This window comes from Triticum dicoccoides, chromosome 5A, assembly GCF_002162155.2.
Source record: "Triticum dicoccoides isolate Atlit2015 ecotype Zavitan chromosome 5A, WEW_v2.0, whole genome shotgun sequence".
Lineage (NCBI taxonomy): Eukaryota > Viridiplantae > Streptophyta > Magnoliopsida > Poales > Poaceae > Triticum > Triticum dicoccoides.
Window position 1 is genome coordinate 403313769 of NC_041388.1, and position 22812 is coordinate 403336580.

The window sequence follows — 22812 nt, forward strand, 5'->3', positions numbered from 1 at the left end:
CCTAGCCGCTGCCAAAGCTTTCCTACACGCCGTTGCCTTGGTCCCACTCATCTTCCCTGTCCGGGAGCCTTGACGACAGCAAGAGGAGTGCGGAACCATCCTTCTTCTTTTGTTATTTCTTATTAGGTTTTTTGGTTCTCACATGACATCGACGAGGTAGTCGCGGTGAGGGTGTGTTCGAATAAGGTATATCTGGTCTCTCCAACTCCCGCAATGTTTGATTTGGCGCCAACGGAGGACTTGTGAGTTTTTGTGTTCTGAGATCTATTGACTCTCTTCAGATCTAGGGAGTTGGTGCGTCTTTCAAGTTGATCTATTGACTAACTATTGGTGTGGCGGATATAACATCTTCTTCTGTGTTGTTCTGCGACATGTTTTGGCTTCTCCAACCGCATGAACTAGTGATGATGGACTGTGAGCATGTTGGGTGATACTCCAACCAATGCTGCTTCAGCGATTTCTAGATCTCGTTTCAAGGGGCGAGTGACCACTGCGATCTTCAAAGCCTAGTAAGCCGAGGGCCTTTGCAAGTGTCTTTTCTTTATTGTTAATTCAGTGTAATTTTCAATCGAAGGAACAAGAAGGCCCCATATGATTTGAATATATTTTCTTACTGGTCGTCCTGGCTCAAGTTGGATTCAGTCTTCGTTCGTTCATGTTCGTGTATCTACAGGTTGGATCCTTTCGATCTGCACTTCTCTTCACCGGCGACGATTATTGTTCTGGTGCTGGTTCTTGGGGCCTTAGCACGACGATTTTCTGACTGTCTACTACAACAAGATTTACCCGGCTTTAGTGACGGCGGCGTGTCTTCGGCTTACTCTATTGCTTGTAGTCATCGCTAGGCGAACTACGGATATCGATGTAATTTCTATTGCTTTCTTATGTTCTTCATACTGCCATGGTGTTTGTGTAAGTTTGTCACGTGAAAAGAAAAACGAATGACGAGAAATAGCAGTATTGAATGTGAAAGACGATTAAAGGCATTTTCGGTGCAATTGCATGAAACACCTGCTAGTTGAGTAAACTTTTTTTTGAAAAGGAGGATACATCCCGGCCTCTATATTTGGGTGATGCATGCAACCACAAAAATTTTATTGGAGGATACTTTCACTTCCCTAACCTCTGCACCAACTATGGATGTATGCGGCCTTTTAAGTATGAGTACTAGGATTTTTAATCTCGATTACGCACCGAGTCTAGTCTTTAATAAATGTGTGAGTATCAGGAAAGTCTGGTCCTCGAGAATAAATAGGAACTTAAATTCGCCTCCGTGAGCATTTGAACCTAGGTGTTTAGTTTGTACATCCACTCATCCAACTAGTTGAGTTAGGCTCACTCAAAAAAATGAGAGAGATTTTCACTTCCCGGCCTCTGCACCAACTAGGAATGCATATAGTCATTTTAATATGAGTACCCAGATAAGTATGGTCCTTAGAATTTTTTAAATGAGTATCAAGATATTTTTTCATGTATGATTTTACTTCCACCACACACCAAGCTTGAGGCTAAACTTCATAAAATTCTGAATGTATTCTGCTGCATGACCAACTTCCACTTGGCACTAGCACACTTCGAAATGGAAATTTCCTGGCCACCTTACATGTTACCAAAGCATATAAACCTTGGCGCACATAGTACACGCAAGAATCGCCATTGATTAACATCCAAATCATCGTTTTAAACAAGGCCGGTGCGGATAAAGAACCTGCTGAAAACCCACACACCGCAGTACTGCAAGGATAACCAACGGCTTAAGTCGCCCTCAATACCCTGGCTGCATGTCAACTCAACCAGTCATGACCCCTTTTGTTGGACTTCAACCCTCAGAATCGATCACATCGAATCACGATGAACACGCAGACAAAAAAACTTTTGCCAAAGACACCTGTCGTGTCTTGTTTTTTTTTTTATTTCTTCTTTTTCTCACGATGTTACAAAACTCCACAGCCGGCTGAATATATATACTCCACCAGCAGCGGCTGACCCTTCAACCTAAACTGACTCGGACTCAGCCAAAATGACCTAGGACTGCTAATACTACAAGGACTAGTTCACGTCTAAACTAATACTCCTAGCCAGACTATTACTAGTACGACTCCTAGCTACCAGAACTTACGCATAAACTCTCTGACTAGTATTTCCTAATCTAATTACACGGCAACCTGCCGGACAAGTAATCCTATTACAACTCTAACTCAAGATTACTTTTAACAATCTCCCCCTAATCTTGACATGTCATCTCCTTGCGCTTCCTCTCGTCTTGACTCTTGCAGCTTCGCGACTTGTCGATCCAAACTTCAACGTACAATCTGGACTACCAACCCACATGATCGCATCTACACGTGCAACATGCAAGACTGGACGCATCATCAGTCTTCACGTTGTTCAACTTAACTGATCACTATCCCACTACACGTCAAGCTTGATCTTCAACCGTCATATCCGTACACTGAGTATGACCCGTCTGGAAACATGCAATGCACCTCCTTGCCCTGTCATGTTGTGCCACCGCCATTGCTTGGCCGCTGCCTTGCACTCGGTCCGCACCATACTCCTTGTACTTGCTTGCAATAGATGCACTCTCCACTGCTTGCACACCTCCTCGCTTTACGATGGCTTCGCCTACCATCGTCCGCCTTCGGCATCACACCGAATCCACACTGGCCGCAACCAGGACGCTCCACGAGGACATGGACATGACTCACGAAACACCGTGCACACTGCATCCACTCCAACGAATCATCACCAAGACGAGCACTTGGACACGACGACGACTCACAGACGCAACGACAAGTGACCGTGCAAACTCGCACGACTCCTTGACTCATCCGACTCCCCCGGACGATGATCTTGATGAGCTCCAGCACCACACACTGGCACCACCTCTCCCATCAACGATCTCTTTCCACCGTCTTCCTGACGACAGTCTGCCGTCTCCCTCCATGTCGCTCCACAGAACGACGGTTGCTTGATCCTCTGCGTCGCTGCATCACCCAGCAACTTCATCGCCCGCCCTTCCTCGTTGCCGCACCACCCAGCAACTATATCGCCCGCCCCGAGGCGCTAGTCGGGTCGCTACCCCGGGGCAAGCACTCGACTCCTGAACCTTGCTCTGATACCAATTGTTGGACTTCAGCCCTCAGGATCGATTACATCAAATCACGATGAACACGCAGACGAAAAAACTTTTGCCAAAGGCACCTGTCGTGCTTTGTTCTTTTTTCTTTATTTCTCCTTTTTCTCACGATGTTACAAAACTCCACAACCGGCTGAATATATATACTCCACCAGCAGCGGCCGACCCTTCAACCTAAACCGACTCGGACTCAGCCAAGATGACCTAGGACTGCTAATACTACAAGGACTAGTACACGTCTAAACTAATACTCCTAGCCAGACTACTACTAGGACGACTCCTAGCTACCAGAACTCACACATAAATTCTCGGACTAGTATTTCCTAATCTAATTACACGGCAACCTGCCGGACAAGTAATCCTATTACAACTCTAACTCAAGATTACTTCTAACAGCTTTGACGAATCAAATCATCGGCGCAAAGAAGCAGCGACGAGCCGACGACCCTCCTCGCATTGTTGTCTGAGCGGAAATTAACAAGAACATAAGGATGAATCCAAACCTTGTTGCAATCCTGCAAGCCTTGTTGCACTGTTCTTACCCGAAACAAACACAGGGATGAATCCAAAGCTCCTTGTTGCAATGCAAACGAAGCTGCCATGTTTCTCCTACCTGCTACGACGCCTATATAAACCATGCATGCCGACTGTGGCATTTCTCATCTTAGAGACGACCATCTCATCATTCTCATCAGAGATGAAGAGCCTCTCATTGTACTTCTTGCTCCTCGTTTCTGTGGCGGCACTGCCACTGCACGCCAGTGCCTCGCAGGAGGCGCGGCTGAGAGAGTTCACCTCGTCCAGAAGAGGCAGTGTTAGCAGCACCGACACGTTTAGGGTGCGTAACATAGCGGACAGGGTTGCCGGCAGCCTGAGCGCAGGGAGCTCTGTCTCCGACCAGAGCTCCATGAAGGCCGCCGACAAGATCACGGCGCTGCCCGGGCAGCCGGAGGGCGTTGACTTCGACCAGTACGGCGGGTACGTGACCGTCGACGAGGAGAACGGCCGCGCGCTCTTCTACTACCTCGTCGAATCGCCCTCCGGTGCTTCCGAGAAGCCGCTCGTCCTGTGGCTCAACGGAGGTTAGAGCATGGCATTAATTGGCAACGGCATAGCTGTAAGGTGCACGTTAATTTATAGATACTGTTGGTTGATCACGCTAGATATATGTACGCATCCACAGGGCCAGGATGCTCTTCCCTCGGCTTTGGAGCGATGCAGGAGCTCGGCCCCTTCCGCGTAGCCGAAGACAACAAAACGCTCAGCAGAAACATCAACGCCTGGAACAACGGTAAGTACCCATGGCAACTCTAATCCCTCCCCACTTGGACCTGCTTAATTACAGACCTGAACTTATTTTGCTTGTGAAAAATAATGGCAGTGGCTAACGTGATCTTCCTCGAGTCGCCCGCTGGCGTCGGGTTCTCCTACTCGAACACGTCTTCGGACTATGACCTAAGCGGAGACGAGAGAACCGCCGACGACGCGTACGTCTTCCTGGTGAAATGGCTGGAGAGGTTCCCGGAGTACAAGGACCGCGCCTTTTACATCTCTGGCGAGAGCTTCGCCGGCCACTATGTGCCAGAGCTCGCCGCCACCATCCTGCTCCACAACACATACAACAACAGAACCATAGTAAACCTACAAGGCAATGGTACGTGAAATTTACAGTTACACACATTTGGCCCTCCCCAATCAGTTTTAGCATCACTTGCCACCCTTCTTTCTCTTGATTGAAGGTCGGGAACCCGTATCTGGACGAGAAGAGGAACATCCAGGGGGCCATCGACTTCGTCTGGACCCATGAGGTGATATCCGACGAGGTGTACGCCAATGTCACCAAGAACTGCGACTTCGGAAAGTGGGACGGGAATGTCGCCGGCACGGCGTGCAGTGGCGCCTGGGACGCGTTCGACGGAGGTCAGATCGACTACTACGACATATACGCTCCGGTTTGCATCCACGCGCCCAACGGAGCACGTTACCCCAGCGGCTACGTAAGGCGACAATTCATTTTCAATTACTTTTCCGGGCATGACATGATGACAATGTTCTGAATGGCTAGCTAAAACGACATGCATGCATGCAGCTGCCTGGGTATGATCCGTGCAGTGTTTACCCTACCTGGGCGTATCTCAATGATCCGGCGGTGCAGAGCGCTTTCCACGCTAGAACGACGAAGTGGTCACCCTGCAAGTGAGATCCTTCAACTTGCAGCTAATATGTACACTTGCCATTTTCACCCAACACGTACGGAACTCATGTGATTTTGCGCATGCAGAAACCTGCACTGGAAAGATGCGCCAATGTCCATGCTGCCAACCGTGAAATGGCTGATCGAAAGCAAGCTTCCGGTTTGGATTTCAGGTAACAGATCACGACCGCTGTAAAAGTACATTTTACCTTTTGCGTTATTCATCTATATACCTTTCAAAATTCACCACCCAATGAACTTCCCTACATTCTACAGTGGTGATTTTGATTCCGTGTGCTCGCTACCGGCGACGAGGTACTCCATCCAAGACCTTGGTCTCCCTGTGACCACTCCATGGCGTCCATGGACAGCAAAGGAGGAGGTAAATCCCATAATAAAAAACACTACTCATCTGAATGCATGGCTGGTCACCCTGAAACTCATGGCTTCGCTGGTTGCACTCGCAGGTGGGAGGCTATGTCCAGCAATACGCCGGGGGATTCACGTTCCTATCTGTGAGAGGAGCTGGCCATCTGGTTCCATCCTTCCAGCCAGAGAGGGCATTGGTGATGTTGAGCTCCTTCCTGAATGGGATGCTCCCACCTTACACACAAGAGCAGTGAGTCATATGCCAAGACAATTGCTAGTTTGCTACGGCATGAAAATGGAGTCGCCACTTGCTATGAGCTAATTAATATTTTCCTGTGAGAGATTTATTTGCTTAATTTTGGTATAATACTATGTACTTGTATCTGGTTAGAGTTGAAAAAGGTCCATGTCCCTTTTGAGTGGACACATGGATTTCTTTTTGGATGATTTATGATGTACTCTGCGAGTGCAACCCCGGTCGCCCCCCTCTTCCCCCTCCCCCTCCCGTTCCCGCCCCTGCGCCGCCTCCTCGGGAGGTGGCCGGGGCGGCGCGCCCCTCCCCTTCCCTCGGCCCCCACCCCCATGAGATCTCCCCCGCCGTCGCCGGCGGGTGCCCCGGTGGCGGCGGGCCCTTCTGTACCCACGCATTCGTCTCCTTCCCGTGGCTGGTGACGGCGGCGGTGATGCTCGGCTGGGCGGCGGCCCGGCGACCCGGCGGCGGTAGGCGCGGTGGCGGTGCTGCGCTTGCCAGCAGGGCGGCGTGGTGGCGTGCGGTGGCCGGCGGCGCGTCCCCAGCCCAGATCTGGGCCCTCCCGGCCCCATCTGGGTCCTAGCGGGCCGGTCCCCGGCGTGGCTTCGTCGTCGTCTGCGTGGTGAGGAGGAGGAGCAGCTCGGACGGGGGGCGGCGATGCCGACGGCGTGCCTGCTACAGCGCGATGGCGGGAGCTTTACAGGCATGGAGTTCCCGACCGGGCCTATGGGCCCACGGGCCTGGTATGCTCCTGCTATTGTGTCCGGTCGGCTACCGTCGTTGACGGTGAAGGTTGTGCCCTCCCGCGTGCCGACGGTGCTGCGGCCCCTAGTCCCAGCTCCTATCCCTTGTTGTGCAGACCTCACTTCGTGGTGCCGTGGTGAGACGGCGTGGAGGCTTCTTAACCATGGTGGCGCAAGATGGTGATCGGTTTGGTGGCAGGCTCTGGAGCACCCGAGGTGAAGGTTGGGATCGGGGGAAACCCCTGTCGGCCTGTCCGACACCGACGCGGCGACGCCGGTGGGTGCCGCCGGACCTTCCCGGAGGGCGTCGGGGGCGACCCTTCCTCTTGCCTCGTCGTGTACCGGGGAAAACCCTTGGCAGCAGCGTCATCATCGTCGCGGTCCTTCTTGGAGGTGCTGATTGGTACCGGTGCTTCGGAGCCTTGGAGCTTGGTGGGAGATCTTTGGTGGGCGCAATGGTCGTGAAGCTTCTTCGTTTCCATCGATCCGCCGTTGTCGGCATTCTTTTCTCTTGTTGTTTCTCTTTTGTTTCTTTTGGGTGTGATTGTGATGCTTCCGCCCCAGCATCTATCCTTGGATATATCAATTGGTTGTTTTGGAATACAAAGCGGGGGACCCTTTTTCGGAGTGGTTACAATTGCACTTCTCGTATTTCTAATAGACAAAAACTGGTGTACCTTGTAAATTTATGACTTTGCGAAGAGCCCGCAGAGGTTTTATTCTATAAGGAGAAATAAATCTCTACTAATTACAATAAACAAAAGTGTAAGATCAGAAGACGGCTTATGTAGTCTCCGTCTTGGATGGACATACCCTCATATTATTGTACTTCCTATGTCCCGAATTACTTGTCCATATATCTGTATCTAGATAAATCTAAGACAAATAATTTAGGATGGCGATAATAGTATTTTTTTCTTGGATTGATATGTGGGCAATACAACAAAAAGACTAACACCACCGAGGAACTGTTTATATGTGGTACCTCACCAGTGGGGCGAAGGCATTTGTCTCCGCCATTGGTAATCTGGTCACTTACCAGTGGCGGGTGCAAAGTCATGCTGGCCCGCCTAGGGTTTTTTCACCGTTTTCTCTTTCTTTTCTTTCCTTTTTCTTTTTGCAATTATCAAATTCCGATTTTTTTTCAAATTTGGATTTTTTATTTTTTGTGAACATTTTATTCTCAAATTCTTATCCCCCCCCCAAATTTCCTGAAGTTTTTAATTAAGAAATATATTTTTTTGTGAATTTATTTTCCAAATTTGCGATTTATTCACTTTGAAATTTTTCTAAGTCTTGAACTTTTCTCAAAAAAAAAAACATCCCAAATGCCATGAGCATTTTACAAAAATTCATGAACTTTTCAAATTTGTTCGATTTTATTTCAAATTTTCTAATTGTTTTCATTTTTGTGATTTTTTCTCTTTTGAAAAATGCAACAGCCAACTCTCGTGGTCAACGATTGCAGATTCACTAGTTAACGGTGCATGAGCGCCAATTATCCTAATTGGCACCAATTAGGAGATCTCAGTTTTTTCTGGAGAAAAAAAGAACACCTTGCTCTAGTTAGGGGCCTCGTTTATGTACGCCTATTCATGGACCCTTTGTTTTTTCTTACTTCTGGATTGCGGATTGTGTATTCCTCAACTATTGGTTGCTAGCTTCATTGTGCCCCAGTTAAGAAGCTGCATGTTTATTTTTGTATCCATGGAGACCTCCTATTTGATGTGCTTTTGCGTCAAATAGGCTTGCGACGCACACTTGGAGCCCGACTCGCTACACAGGTGCTGTAACAGCGTTCACTCATCACTGGTAAGGGAAGCAACTAGTTGACGAACGCTTCTTCGGAAGCCTCATAACGATCATTTGCGTGGGTTGACTTGGCGCGCTCTTAGCCGCTGCCATGTGTCGCGTTCTGGGCACTCTTTCCGGAGTTTTCTTTTCGCACACATTTTCGACTTTTTAGATGGGTTTTTCCGGTTTTTTCTAATTTTTTGATTTTTCAACGGTCTTTCTTAGCTTTTCGACAAAAAAAATTGTGCAGATAAAACGCGTTTTCTTTTCTTTTTTGCTTCTTTAAGAGGCGCGGTATTGCTTTCACGAGAGGCATGGTTTTGCTTCCGCGAGTGGCAACGCGATTTCACTTCTTTTTTCTTCCGTGAGAGGCACGGTTTTGCTTCCGTGAGAGCTTGCCTCTCGAAAACAAAAGAAAAAACGCGTTTTCTCCTCTCTTTTTCTCTTTCACGAAAGGCACGATTTTGCTTTCGCGAGAGGCACAGTTTTGCTTCCGTGCGAGGCACGGCCGTGCCTCTCGGAAAAGGAAAAAAAAACGCACTTTCTCCTTTCTTCCCTTTCGTGGGAGGAGTATTTTTTGTTCCGCGAGAGACACGACCGCGCCTCTCAAAAACAAAAAAAAATGAGTTTACATTTTTTTCTTCAGTGAGCGTGCCTCTCAAAAATGGCTTACGGAAAGGGGGAAAAACATGCTTCCGGTTCGGTTTTATCGTCTGGTTTTTCCCGTAAAAATAAAACCGTGAAAACCTATCCACATGGGATTTAATTTTGAAGATCTCGACGTGAAGAATTGAACGGTGAAAGATTTGGATGCACGGTTTAAGAGATAATACATTTTGAATAAACATATCTACGAAAAAAAGGAAAAAACTACCAGTTTGCGACAAGTGGTGCGTTGCGCCACTTTTCACAACAGGGAGGTGTGAGTGATCTTTGGAAGGAGTACTCTTCAATTAGTGATTTTGACTGGTAAGTGGTGCTACCAATAAACAGTGGCGGAGCTTGGGCCACATCTTAGAAGGGGCAAATGGGCTTGGCGGGCGCGGGGCGCGGGAGGAACCAGGGAGCAACTAGTTGACGAGTGCTCCTTCGGGAGCCTCACGATGATCAGCGTCACTTGGCGCACTCTCAGCCGCCCGCCACGTGTCGCACTGTGGACGCTCCCTCCGAATTTTCATTTTCGCATGCATTTTCTGCTTTTTAAACGGTTTTTTTGGGGTTTTTTTACGTTTCGGTCTTCCTTAGCTTTTGGATCGAAAAATTGTGTTTTTCTTCTTCTGCCAGAGTCACGGTTTTGCTTCCGCGAGAGACACGGTTTTGCTTTTGCGAGAGTCACGGCCGTGCCTCTTGAAAAAGGACAAAAAACGCGTTTTCTGCTTTTTTTTCTTCCGCGAGAGGCATGGTTTTGCTTCTGCGAGAGGCACGGCCGTGCCTCTCGAAAATGGGAAAACACGTTTCCTTTTCTTTTCCTTCCGCGAGAGGCACGGTTGTGCTTTCGCGAGAGGCACGGTTGTGCTTTCGCGAGAGGTACGACCATGCTCCTCGGACACAAAAAAAATGTGTTTTCGCTTTTTTTTACTTCCGCGAGGGTACGGTTTTGGTTCCGTGAGAGGCACAGTTGAGATTCCGCGGGAGGCAGGGCGTACTCTTTCGGAAAGGGAAAAAATCCATGTTCCCAGTTTGATTTTTTCGTCCAGTTTTTTTCCTGATTTTTTTTCCGTCAAAACGTATCAATATGAGATCTAGTTTTGAAGATCTCGACCCGAGAAATCCAACGGTGAAAATGTTTTGAATAAACGGATCAAAAAAAAAAGAAAAAACTCCCTGGTTGCGACAAGTGACGCATATATAGCGCGCCACTTGTCGCAACCTAGGGAAGGTAGGAGTAATCTTTGCAATGAGTATTCCTCAATTAGTTTTTTTTGAGACAAAGTACTCCTCAATTAGTGATTTCGGAGGAACTAACATTAGGTTTATTCTAGATTTATGCCATTCTATGGTCCATTTACGGTTGATAATCTCTACTACTATAAAATAAGCAAACGTTAACTCCCCTAAATGCACCCCGCTTACTGTACACAGAAGAAAACACATCAATTGGAGGGTCAAGATAAGCCTACTCAATGGGATCTAACCGTCAATACAGAAAAGTACCCCTGACGTTGTACGATAAGCAATTTAGGTGGGCGGACGAAACTCTGCCGTCCTTGAGCCAACGCCAACAAAAAGAAAAGAAAAAAACACACCGAAACAGCCACATCCGCCCCAAAATTAGCGGCGACCAATCCTCCTGCCGCTCTTCAGAGTTGCCCTCCACCGAAACGCCCGCGCCGAGGACGCCCGCACCAACGACGCCAGACGACGCCGACGACGCCCGCGACATCCACGACGACAGCCTCCTCGCCAACACAGGTGCATGCTTTCTCTTCAATCTTTCAGACGCCGTCGCCCACACTGACGCGACTGTCTCCGGACTGCGCATCGGCGGCGGCAAACTCCTCGGCATGCACCTTTGCACGCATCTTTCAGACGCCGTCGCCCACACTGACGCGACTGTCTCCGGACTGCGCATCGGCGGCGGCAAACTCCTCGGCATGCACCTTTGCACGCATGTGAAGATGTTAACAATGACATCCGTTCATTGCTCCTGTTTCTGTTCTGCATAGTTCTACATAAATAGTGAAACCATGGTTAATCCACATACTAGGATCTATGATTGTCCATGTAATCGATGCAAGAGATGAACCATATGTCGTGAGCATATGTTATGAAAACCAATCATAAAGTGCATGAGCAAGTGAAATCATACCACGGATCCTCAGCAGATCCCCATGGTACTGAAAATTTGATACCACTGACCTAACCTATGACTGAAACAAATCTTTGTAGTTTGCCACAATGTTCTGTCAAAATCATATGACCATAAGAAATACACTCTATGCATGAGGCCTCTTGATCGAAAGCGACAATCGCGATTGAATCTATTACAAAGATGTCCCCTCAAAATCATATGACCATAAGAAAATACACCCTATGCATGAGGCCTCTTGACAGCGACAATTGCGATTGAATCTATTATAAAGTACAGCATTACATTTCGAGGTTGTTGGTTCCATATTCTAAATGATGGTCTTGCGCTCCATTAAATATAATGATCTCACATGTTTTTACAGGAGTTCGTATTCGTATGGGCCCTACCACTCCCAACAGGACCCCCACTCCCAGCAGGACGCGGACCCCCTTCCAGGATATAAGCAACAACCAAATATCAGGTATTGATCATAACCCAGTCAGGACGCGCACCCCCTTCCAGGATATAAGCAACAACCAAACATCATGTATTGATCATAACCCAGTCACTCAAGTTCGATACAGTATTACAACTGCTGAACTGTTTCATGATTTGCAGACCCAAAGGAACTAAAAAGGCAGAGGGATAGAGAGCGGTATGCAAAAAATAAAGATGAGATTAATAAGAGAAGGCATGAAGCCTACAAAAGAAAAAAAATACCAGTGAGGAAATAGATGGCCTACATAACGGAACACCGGCACAGCTAGCTGTATCACAAGGTAATGATGATCAAATTTCATTATCTATGCCCCAATTGAATTGGCTATAACTTATTTGGAACATGATATGGTGAGTCTCAGTTCCATATAAATGTTTGTATAGATGGGACCTAAACTAACAAAAACCCTATTTTCAGATATACATTCCAGTTAACATTGAACACTTCCATTGGTACCTAGCAGTTATAAATGCCGGGCAGCGATGCATCCAGGTGCTCGACTCGCTAGGCCCAGGAATGAGCCGCAAAGACCTCACCGCTATGGTTAGTCATTAGTCCCACTACACCATCTTTTGATAACACGATTTCTGTTATTGTTCGATTGTGATGCTAATACTTTTTCATTTATTCATTCAACAGCTCAAAGGACTAGAAAATGTATTCGAATATGCATCGCTTCAAGTGGAACTAAAAACTGATAAGTGGAAAGACTTAAACATCTCATCATGGCCAAGGGAAGAGTTTATTAAGAGCAAACTACAAAGAGACTGGTATACCTCCTAACTCAAAGGCTCAAAGTAATTGACTTCCGAAGACTCTGAATTTAGGCTTATTTTGACAGCAATCTGTAGGAGGAATTAGTTTAAATAAGCATGGAGTAGTTTAACATTCTTGAAAGCAAGCTGCGCACACATCTTACTGAATTTAGGCTCATCTTGAAAGCAAAGTTTTGATAGTTTTTTAGCTTTGACATACAATTTTGATAGTTTGGGGACAGATTTAGTCACTGAACCAATTATGACCAGCACATCATTAAACTTTAGTCTCAATATATCTGAATTTCTATCTCTGGACCATGTGGCGGCAAGCAAGCAAATTAAATTGGTAAGCAGTACAGTGTACAACTGATTCAGCACTAGAGGTCGACAGTGATAGCACCAAGCGAAATTCAGTAATTATAACCATCAAATCATTAAACTTAGTCTGAATATCTCAATTCTATCTCTGGACCATGTGGCTGTAGGCAAGCAAATTAAATTAGTAAACAGTGCAATGCCTATCTCATTGAACACTAGGGCATGAGAGCAACTAGATTCAGTCAAGCATGCAAGTGAATCTAGAGCAGCAGAAAAATCAGGGAACCAGACCTATGAAATCAAAACGAGAGAGAGGTAGAGGGAGGCTTGACCTTGGATTGTTGCTGCCCCATGCCTGGGCGTCATCCCGTGAGAGAAGCCTCACTCCTCCTCTCCCTACATCAAGTTGGTGCAGGTGCGTGGTGAGTTGGAGGCTGGCTGCATCCATTGGCGTGTTGAGGTCTCCTGCAGCCCAGCACGAACACCAACAGAGCAACAAGGTGTGAGGAACACGCATACACTCCTGTAGAATTGAATCAAATAGAGAGGGGAGGCGGGAGGTGGCGCACTTTTTCCTTGAGTGAGTGCTGCTAAAAATCCATGGCTGGGTGTCTTCATCCTCCTCGCTGTGCATAGAGTCCAGTTGCTGTGTGCGTGAGGCAGGAACGTACATCTCATCTCAGGGAAGGGAAGAAGAAGAAATCCAAGAGGAAAGGAGAAGGGGGCGGACCTGTATGTCGTCGGGGTAGCCTTCCTGTCCCGGAGCCACGGGGTAAGGTCGCCGGAGCCAGACGGAGCAGATCCAGCGCCGGCGCACGCGCATCCAGCGCCTCCTCGCCCAGCAGCACCATCAGCGGCGGATAAAAATTCAACCTTTGACCTACGGGGTGTGAGAGAGCGGCCGCGCTGGTGACGAAGGGGAGGGCAGCCTGACCAGGGAGCGCCGGCGATGGTGACGAAGGGGAGGGGGCGGCCTGACCAGGGAGCGCTGGCTATGGTGGAGAGAATGGGGAACGGAGGAGATTGTGAGGGAGTGGTGGGGAACTATCCAGAGAAGAATCTGAGGCGGCAGTGGAGATGATGACTGACGGTTTATTTTTTAGAAATCTGACGTTTTTTTCTTAATACTACTATGTAGAGTACTGTACTAGGTAGTGACGGGAGAGATTGTGATTGATCACGGCCTTGTCCGAACCAAAAAAGAAGTTGTCTTATTTTTATCGGTCGTGTCCGATTCACCTCACATTATAATAATAAAAATTAGATCCAGAATAGATGTTTTTACTATAGACTAGGATACATGTGTTGGATCAGAAATATGTCACACTTTTTAAAAATATAATTTGAGTGACATGATAACATTTTGTAGCGATCTGATACCATGTTAACTTGTTTTGTTTGAGACATGCGTTGCACGTGCATGCTTACTAGTAGGAACAAATCTCCCGGTCTGGAGGTGATGGCCCAGGTTGGATCAGAAATATGTCACACTTTTTAAAAATATAATTTGAGTGACATGATAACATTTTGTAGCGATCTGATACCATGTTAACTTGTTTTGTTTGAGACGTGCGTTGCACGTGCATGCTTACTAGTAGGAAGAAATCTCCCGGTCTGGAGGTGATGGCCCAGGTTGTGTACGTGACTAATCTGCAGCACAAAAAGTAAACAATTAACTGTAGTGGCAAATCAGAATATTTTTAAAATGGAATGGTGAACAATTTTTTAAAGCAAATGTTGAAAAAGATATTTCGTTTTCAAACATGAATAATTTTTTTAAATAATTTTTTAAAATTTTTAGTTTTTAAAAATCTTGAACATTTTTAAAAATTGTGAAAAGTATTGTAGATTCCAAACATATTTTGAAAACAATTTAACAATGCAAAATTTGGAAATTTCAAACAATTTTGAATAACGATTAACATTTATTTAAAATACAAAAATCTTAAATTTTGAACATTTTTGAAAAAACTAACACTTTTTAAGATTTTTTGAAAAAACAAAAAATAGAGGAAACACAAAAAACCAAATTGACAAAAAAGGGTAAAAAATGGTTCAAGAAGGTTCCTAAAATCGGCCAGGAACCTTCTAGAAGGTTCCCAAAATCACATACTTTTATCCCGTCCTCAAGTAGGAGCACAATATACTTTGTCGGCTTTGCTAACAAATATGACTTCCGTCTGGGTTATTGGGCCCTGTCGTCTTTTTCTTAAATTTTGATCACTTACTTGACTAACAAAATATAAAGTATATGTTAAAAAAGTATGTTGTTGGATTTTTATTCAAAGAGGTTTTAATGATATAATTTTTGTGGCATATAACTTACAGTTTTTAGGTTTATTTTTTGTGGGGAAAAACTTTCGACCTATTCATTAATCATCATGACAGTACAAAAGAACACAAGAAGCAATAAAAATTACATCCATGTTCATAGATGACCTAGCGACGACTACAAACACTGGAGCGAGCCGAAGGCATGCCGCCGTTATCGCCCCTCCATCACCGGAGAGAAGCAAACCTTGTTGTAGTAGATAGTCAGGAAGTCATCGTGCTCAGGCCTCAAAGAACCAGCACACCAGAACAACAATCATCGTCGATGAAGATACGCATAAATTGAAAGAATCCAACCTGTAGACACACAAACATAGATGAACGACGACCAGACCAAACAGATCCATCGAAGAAAAACACCGACCGAATCTCGCGAGATCCGTCGGAGACACACCGTGACATGCTCTCCGACGATAGTAGATGCACCGCTGGGATGGGCTAGGCGGGGAGAAACTTATTCCATTTTCGAAGAGTCACCGCTGCCTCGTCTTCCTGAACAGGACACAAACCCTAAATAAGCTTTAAAAAGGCCTACATACGGAGCAGGAGCCCTTCCACCGGCAAGGCCGTTATCCACCGCGTCTCCATGACCCTTAGCCCACAAGAGGCAGATCAAGGGTGGCGCCGACAGGGGGCAGGGAACCCTAACATAGGACCCACTTGTGGAAGGGGCAAGAGAACGTGCGTCTTTACTTAATCTAAGACTTAGTTGTTTTTTTTGTGAAAAAATGATCTTAGTTTTATTAAATCTATGGTTAAACTTTAACCCAAAATAAGAGGGGTCTAATAAACCTGAATGGAGGGAGTAGGACCAATGCAAGTAGTATCTTACAACGGCCAATGTTTAGTGCTTTCTCATTGTTATTATTGACCTCTGTTGTATCTCGATTGCATTTTGGCCACATAGTCTATCAACTTCAATAAATATGTGAGGAAAAACTCAAGGGTACTATACTGTACGTTGTATTGTGAACTTACCATTATCCATTAAATGTGTACATGCTGACCATTGGTTCGTTTTCAATGCAAATATGTCATTTTGTTTTTGTTCTTTTTTTTGTGAGGTCATTTTGTCTTTGTTAGGTTCATGCTAAGTGCCCCCGCAAAAAGAAAAAAAGAAGAAGAGAAAAACAGACTCATAGAAAGTGTTTATTTTAAACGAGGCAAAAGACTTGCCATTTCATTGATTAAGGAAGAAGGTTTTAGACAGGAGCCGCAAGCGGCAAACTAAAGAAAAACTACTCTCGCGGCATTACAATACCCAAGTGCTTGGCACCCGCCAAAACCCAGAGCGACACCTCATGCTTGATCTTGTTAATGATGACCACTGAAGGGACCGCCACGTTGCGGAAGACTCTAGCTTTTCTCTTGGACCAAATCTCCCATGAGATGAGCATCATCAATGAGGCAAGGGCTTTGGGGGAGCCGAGACGAATCTGAAGGTTACCGTTCCACCATCCTTTGACCGAAGCGCTCGCCGACCATGAAGTAGTAGAGATGTGGTGCATTCCAAGCCACGGTAGGATGTCGTTCCAAATGCGCAATGTGAAGCGGCATTGGAAGAGTAGGTGAGCAGCGGACTCATGTGCATGCTTACAAAGAGGGCACAATCCGTAGTTGGGCCAGCCACAACGGATCAAGCGGTCTCATGTCCAGATCCTATTTTGAAGAACTAGTCAAGCAAAAAATTTGCACCACGGGGGAGCCCACACCCTCCACACGGTCTGAACAAGATCAAAGGATGTCAGACCTTCAAATTTAGCCTTGTATGCCGAGGAAGCAGAATATATCCCATCCTTAGTGAACTTCCAAATAATCGAATCTTCCACCTCTTCCACTAGGGCCACCGATGATAATCTTTCCCAAAGGTCAGCAAACTGCTTGATATGTGCGAGGGACAGACCGTTGGTGCCATCAATATAAGTGATCCAAAGATTGTTGGTCATGGCTTGCTGGAACGAGGAGTTCTTCTTGCAAGAGAGGGCAAAGAGGTCCGGCACGATGTCACAGGGGCGTAAGCCGTTGAGCCACAACGAGTTTCAAAATTGTGCAGTTCGTCCATTTCCAATAGTGACCATAGTGGCAGCGCAAAGAAGTGGCGATCATCCTCCGTGCACGGCGTTCCCATGCCAATCCATGGCTTGCTCTTGTCAGTTCATTCGAACCATAGCCATCGGAGCCGCAAAGCCTTAGCAAACTTATCCAGATTAAGCACTCCGAGTCCGCCCTTGTCCTTGGGCTTGCAGACGAGCTCCTAGTTAACCTTACATTTTCCTCCGGATACCTTATCCGAGCCCGCCCAAAGATATGCACGGCAAATACTATCGATTTTCTTGAGGAACTCCACCAGGATGTCGAGAGGCGTGAGATGATAAATAGCAATAGCGGTAAGGACAACCTTTACAAGGACCACACGGCCAGCAGAGGCCACATGTCTTCCCTGCCAGGGAGGGAGCTTGCCTCCAATTTTATTCTCAAGATACTGGAAGTGGATTCGCTTGAGGCGCTTGACGGATAAGGGAAGTCCAAGGTAGCGCATCGGGAATGAGGTGCGCACTGTCGGAAAAGCATGAAGAACATCGTCAAGGTTGATGTTGTCACATCGGATGGGAGCAACCAAACTTTTGGCACAATTAGTGACAAGGCCAGACACCGCTCCGAAAGAGGCCAGAGTAGCAGCAAGGAATTGGACGTGTTCATTAATGGGCTTCACAAAGATGGCGGCATCATCGGCGTAGAGCGAGGCCCGGACGGGTGAAGATCTACCACAGAGAGGGTGTAGGTGCCCTTGGACTGTGGCCTTGCAGAGGAGGTGGCGGAGCGGATCGATAGCTAGGACAAAGAGAAGAGGGGACAATGGGTCCCCCTGGCGAAGGCCACATCCATGCTTCAGGGGATCACTAATACGTCTCCAACGTATTTATAATTTTTTTATTGTTCCATGCTATTATGTTATCTGTTTTGGATGTTTAATGGCTTTATTATGCACTTCTATATTATTTTTGGGACTAACCTATTAACCAAAGACCCAGTGCAAATTGTTGTTTTTTGCCTATTTCAGTGTTTCGCAGAAAAAGGAATATCAAACGGAATCCAAACGAAATGAAACCTTCGCGAGGATCGTTTTTGGAACAAACGCAATCCAGGAGACTTGGAGTGGACGTCAAGGAAGCAACGAGGCGTCCATGAGGTAGGAGGGTGCGCCCAGGGGGGTAGGCACGCCCCCACCCTCGTGGGTCCCTCGTGGCTCCACCGACCTACTTCTTTCGCCTATATATACTCATATACCCTGAAAACATCCAGGAGCACCACGAAACCCTATTTCCACCGCCGCAACCTTCTGTACCCGTGAGATCCCATCTTGGGGCCTTTTCCGGCGCTCCGTCAGAGGGGGAATCAATCACGGAGGGCTTCTACATCAACACCATAGCCTCTCCGATGATGTGTGAGTAGTTTACCACAGACCTTCGGGTCCATAGTTATTAGCTAGATGGCTTCTTCTCTCTCTTTGGATCTCAATACAAAGTTCTCCTCGATTCTCTTGGAGATCTATTCGATGTAATTCTTTTTGCGGTGTGTTTGTCGAGATCCGATGAATTGTGGGTTTATGATCAAGACTATCTATGAACAATATTTGATTCTTCTCTGAATTCTTATATGCATGATTTAATATCTTTGCAAGTCTCTTTGAATTATCAGTTTGGTTTGGCCTACTAGATTGATCTTTCTTGCAATGGGAGAAGTGCTTAGCTTTGGGTTTAATCTTGCGGTGTCCTTTCCCAGTGACAGCAGGGGCAGCAAGGCACGTATTGTATTGTTGCCATCGAGGATAAAAAGATGGGGTTTATATCATATTGCTTGAGTTTATCCCTCTACATCATGTCATCTTGCCTAATGCGTTACTCTGTTCTTATGAACTTAATACTCTAGATGCATGCTGGATAGCGGTCGATGTGTGGAGTAATAGTAGTAGATGCAGAATCATTTCGGTCTACTTGTCACGGATGTGATGCCTATGTTCATGATCATGCCTAGATATTCTCATAACTATGCGCTTTTCTATCAATTGCTCGACAGTAATTTGTTCACCAACCGTAGAATATGCTATCTTGAGAGAAGCCACTAATGGAACCTATGCCCCCCGGGCCTATTCTCCATCATATTATTTTTCTATCAACTAGCTATTTTTATCATTGTTTATTTTACAATCTTTACTTTCCAATCTATACAACAAAAATACAAAAATGTTTATCTTATTATCTTTATCAGATCTTACTTTTGCAAGTGGTCGTGAAGGGATTGACAACCCCTTTATCGCGTTGGTTGTAAGGTTCTTGATTGTTGGTGCAGGTACTAGGGACTTGCGTGTAGTATCCTACTAGATTGATACCTTGGTTCTCAAAAACTGAGGGAAATATTTATGCTACTTTGCTACATCACCCTTTCCTCTTCAAGGGAAAACCAACGCATGCTCAAGAGGTAGCAATCACCCAGAACTCCATTGATCAACACCCTCGAAGTGGCGGTAGAGAGCAAAGCTGAAACCCAGTCGCGAAATCTGTCGGGGAAGCCAAGGTGTTTCAGCAGGTCCATGAGGAAGTCCCAACGTACAGAGTCAAACGCCTTTTTGATGTCTAGTTTGAACAAGAGCGTTGGGGAGCGGTTGCGATGAAACTTTCTTGCCAAGTTTCTGACATATATAAAATTGTCATGGATGCTTCTCTTTTCTCTTTTTTATGAAGGCACTCTGGGCGTTGGAGACAAGTTCATGCATGTGAGGAGCCAGTCGGTTAGCCATCATCTTGGCAATGATCTTCGCGATGGCGTGGATGAGGCTAATTGGGCGGAAATCCGAAATGCATTATGCCCCATCTTTCTTTGGGATGAGAGTGATGTTCGCCGAGTTGAGCCAGTTTAAGTTCGTGGAGTGCAGATTGGAGAAGTGGTTGACAACAAGCAAAATATCATCCTTTATGATCTCCCAGCACGCCTTGAAGAAGGCCCTAGAGTAGCCATCGGGTCCTGGTGCTTTGTCGCTGGGGAGATCAAAAATCACCTTTTCCACCTCTTCAACCAAGAAGGCAGCCCCTAAATCAGTTAGATCGCAAGCCGGCACCGGGACGGTGTCCCAGTTGATGTCGGTGGTGCGCGGCTGACCGCGTCTCGTGACCTCAGAAAAGTGGCTCTGTATAATGGATTTCTTGTGGTGGTGAGAAGTAACCCACCCGTTGTTGTGCCTGAGACGGTGAATGAAGTTCTTCCTCCGTCTATGGTTTACACGCAGGTGGAAGAACCGAGTGTTGGCATCACCGTCTTTCAAGTTCGAGATTCTTGAGCTTTGTCTTTTCCGCGCACGCTCAAGAACAGCAAGGCCTACCACTTTCTGCTTAAGTCTCTTTCGAAGATCTCGCTCGCGGGCACTTAGGGGACGAAGATCTTGAGCCACATCCAAGCGGAGAATAACTTCCAGGGCCATATGAATCTGCACCTTCGAGTGCGCGAACATTGTCCTACTCCATTTCCTTAATTTTTTGCCAGCCTCTTTTAGCTTGTGAAAGAGGTTGAGGTATGGGTCAGCGTGACCAGAATTGGTGTTCCAAGCTCCCTGGACTACCTCTTTAAAGCCGGGCATTTTGATCCAAAAGTTTTCGAAGCGGAAGGGTTTTGACCTCTGCGGGCCTTTGCCATTTGAAAGGAGGAGAGGGCAGTGGTCCGATAAGGATGATGAGAGGGCGTGAAGGATGTGTGTGAGCTCGCAGAGATTAAGCGTATTTTTGAAGCGGACGATACAACTTCGGTCGATATTTGTTTTATTCTTGTCTTGCGCATGGTAGATTTGATTAAAATCACCGGTGACCAACCACTTTGAACCTGGTGGGGGCTTCTTATTGATCAACTCTTGGAAGAAAGTGTGGCTGCACTAGTATACTCTCACATGAGTGGATGCCACTAGAAGTACTATGTTCATGTGTGGGCTTTGTCAATGATTCTCGCCGTGGGTCTTTTTTGACAATAAATTCACGCAGGTGGTCTATGCAAAAAATTCGCACACAGTAGGTACAGGAGTTGCCGTTGATAATCTTCCAGACCAGCGTTTAAAACAGGTCAAGTGGATAAAGAGCCGGCTGAAAACACTGGCCCTTTCGCTTTCAAGTCCTTGTCAACTCAACAAATCAAGGCCGTTTTACCGAATCAAAAGCATTGGCAAGGAGTGATCATAAACTTGATGCAGAACAATCAATGCAGAGCACTTTTGTAAAAAATAATGTAGCCCAGTTCAAAAGACATTGTTGCAAACTGACCTCTTCCATTCCTCGGAGCCTATATATATGAACTGTGCGTCTCAGAGACGACCATCTCAATCTATAGACATAACAACAACTAAAGCTAAACAGATTCATCGAAGACAAACACCAACCGAATCTCGTGACATCCGCCGAAACACACCTCCACATGCCCTTCAACGATGAAGACGCACCGCCAAAACTGGGCCTAGGTTGGGAAAACCTTATTGCATCCTCAGGGAGCCGCCACTCACTCGTCTTCCTGAACAAGACACAAACAGTAAACAAGCTAAAAACCCAGACATAAAGTTGGAGCCCTTCACCCGCAAGAGTTGGGATCCACCGCGCCTGATAGCCCTAATGCCACAGGAGGTTAGGTAGATCGACGCAGCCGCCGGCGGGAGGCAGGGGAACTCTAGCTAACGTGGGACTTGCTTGTGGAAGAGGCAAGAGAAGTCTTTACTTAATCTAATGATCTCAACTTAATATATTTTTTATGAAGAAATGATCACAACTTAGTTAAATCTATGGGCAAACTTTAATCCAAAATAAGAGGGATTTAATAAACCGGAACGGAGGGAGTAGGACCATTGCGACTAGTATCTTACAACGGCCAACCAGTTTAGTGCTTTCTCACCGTTATTGTTGACCTGTGTTGTACCCCCTCTATAAATTAATAGAAGAGCTGATAAGTTCACAATACAACATACCTTTGAGATTGTGAACTATATGACCAGAATGCAATCGAGATACTATCCCCATCTTAAAGGTATGTTGTATTGTGAACTTGCCATTATTATCTACTCTCTTCGTTCCTAAATATTTGTCTTTCTAGAGATTTCAAATGGTCACCATATACAGATGTATATAGACATATTTTAGAGTGTAGATTCACTCATTTTGCTCCGTATGTAGTCACCATTTAAAACCTCTAAAAAGACAAATATTTAGGAACAGAGGAAGTATTAAATTAGTAAGCTGACCATTGGTTCGTTTTCAATGCAAATATGTCATTTTGTCTTTGTTAGATTCATGGTAAGTTCCCCCGAGAAAAAAAAAGGAGAAAAACAGACTCATCGAAAGTGTGACAGCACTAGTATAATCCCTCTCGAGTGGATGCCACTAGAACTCTAGAAGTGCTGAAGTAAGCAACGAAGAAAAATGTTCACGTGTGGGCTTTGTCAATGATTCTTACCGTGGGTCTTTTCTGACAATGTATTCTCGCAGGTGGTCTACTGTGCAAGAAATTCGCACACAGCAGGTAGAGGAGTTGCCGTTGGTTATCTTCCAAATCAGCGACTAAAACAAGGAAGTGGATAAAGAACTGGTTGCTCCTTTCGCT

At 46.1% G+C, this 22812-nt stretch overlaps 1 protein-coding gene and 1 long non-coding RNA gene across 3 annotated transcripts; one reads left to right on the forward strand and one right to left on the reverse strand.

Annotated features, from left to right (window-relative positions):
• Positions 1-3836: 3836 nt before the first annotated feature.
• On the forward strand, positions 3837-5956 carry LOC119297435 (serine carboxypeptidase 1-like). Of its 2 annotated transcripts, none has more exons than XM_037575227.1 (8): positions 3837-4221; positions 4323-4430; positions 4521-4787; positions 4871-5136; positions 5229-5335; positions 5421-5500; positions 5603-5715; positions 5801-5956. In XM_037575227.1, exons 1-8 carry the CDS (start codon positions 3837-3839, stop codon positions 5954-5956), a joined length of 1482 nt encoding a protein of 493 aa, XP_037431124.1. The 2 variants fall into 2 exon arrangements, with proteins under 2 accessions (XP_037431124.1, XP_037431125.1); XM_037575228.1 differs by having other exon boundaries at positions 4062-4221; positions 4308-4430.
• A 7212-nt stretch (positions 5957-13168) lies between these two features.
• On the reverse strand, positions 13169-13927 carry LOC119297436. Its single transcript, XR_005145654.1, has 3 exons — positions 13586-13927; positions 13425-13501; positions 13169-13320 (listed from the first exon to the last, which is right to left on the reverse strand). It is a non-coding gene; the product is annotated as an uncharacterized LOC119297436 (long non-coding RNA).
• Positions 13928-22812: the final 8885 nt, after the last annotated feature.

Excerpts from the sequence above, each read along its gene's own strand:
- LOC119297435 (XM_037575227.1), top strand. The coding sequence starts at position 3,837 with ATGAAGAGCCTCTCATTGTACTTCTTGCTCCTCGTTTCTGTGGCGGCA. Across the intron at positions 5,336-5,420 it reads ACGAAGTGGTCACCCTGCAA|AAACCTGCACTGGAAAGATG; the intron begins GTGAGATCCTTC and ends TTGCGCATGCAG. Across the intron at positions 5,716-5,800 it reads CATGGACAGCAAAGGAGGAG|GTGGGAGGCTATGTCCAGCA; the intron begins GTAAATCCCATA and ends TTGCACTCGCAG.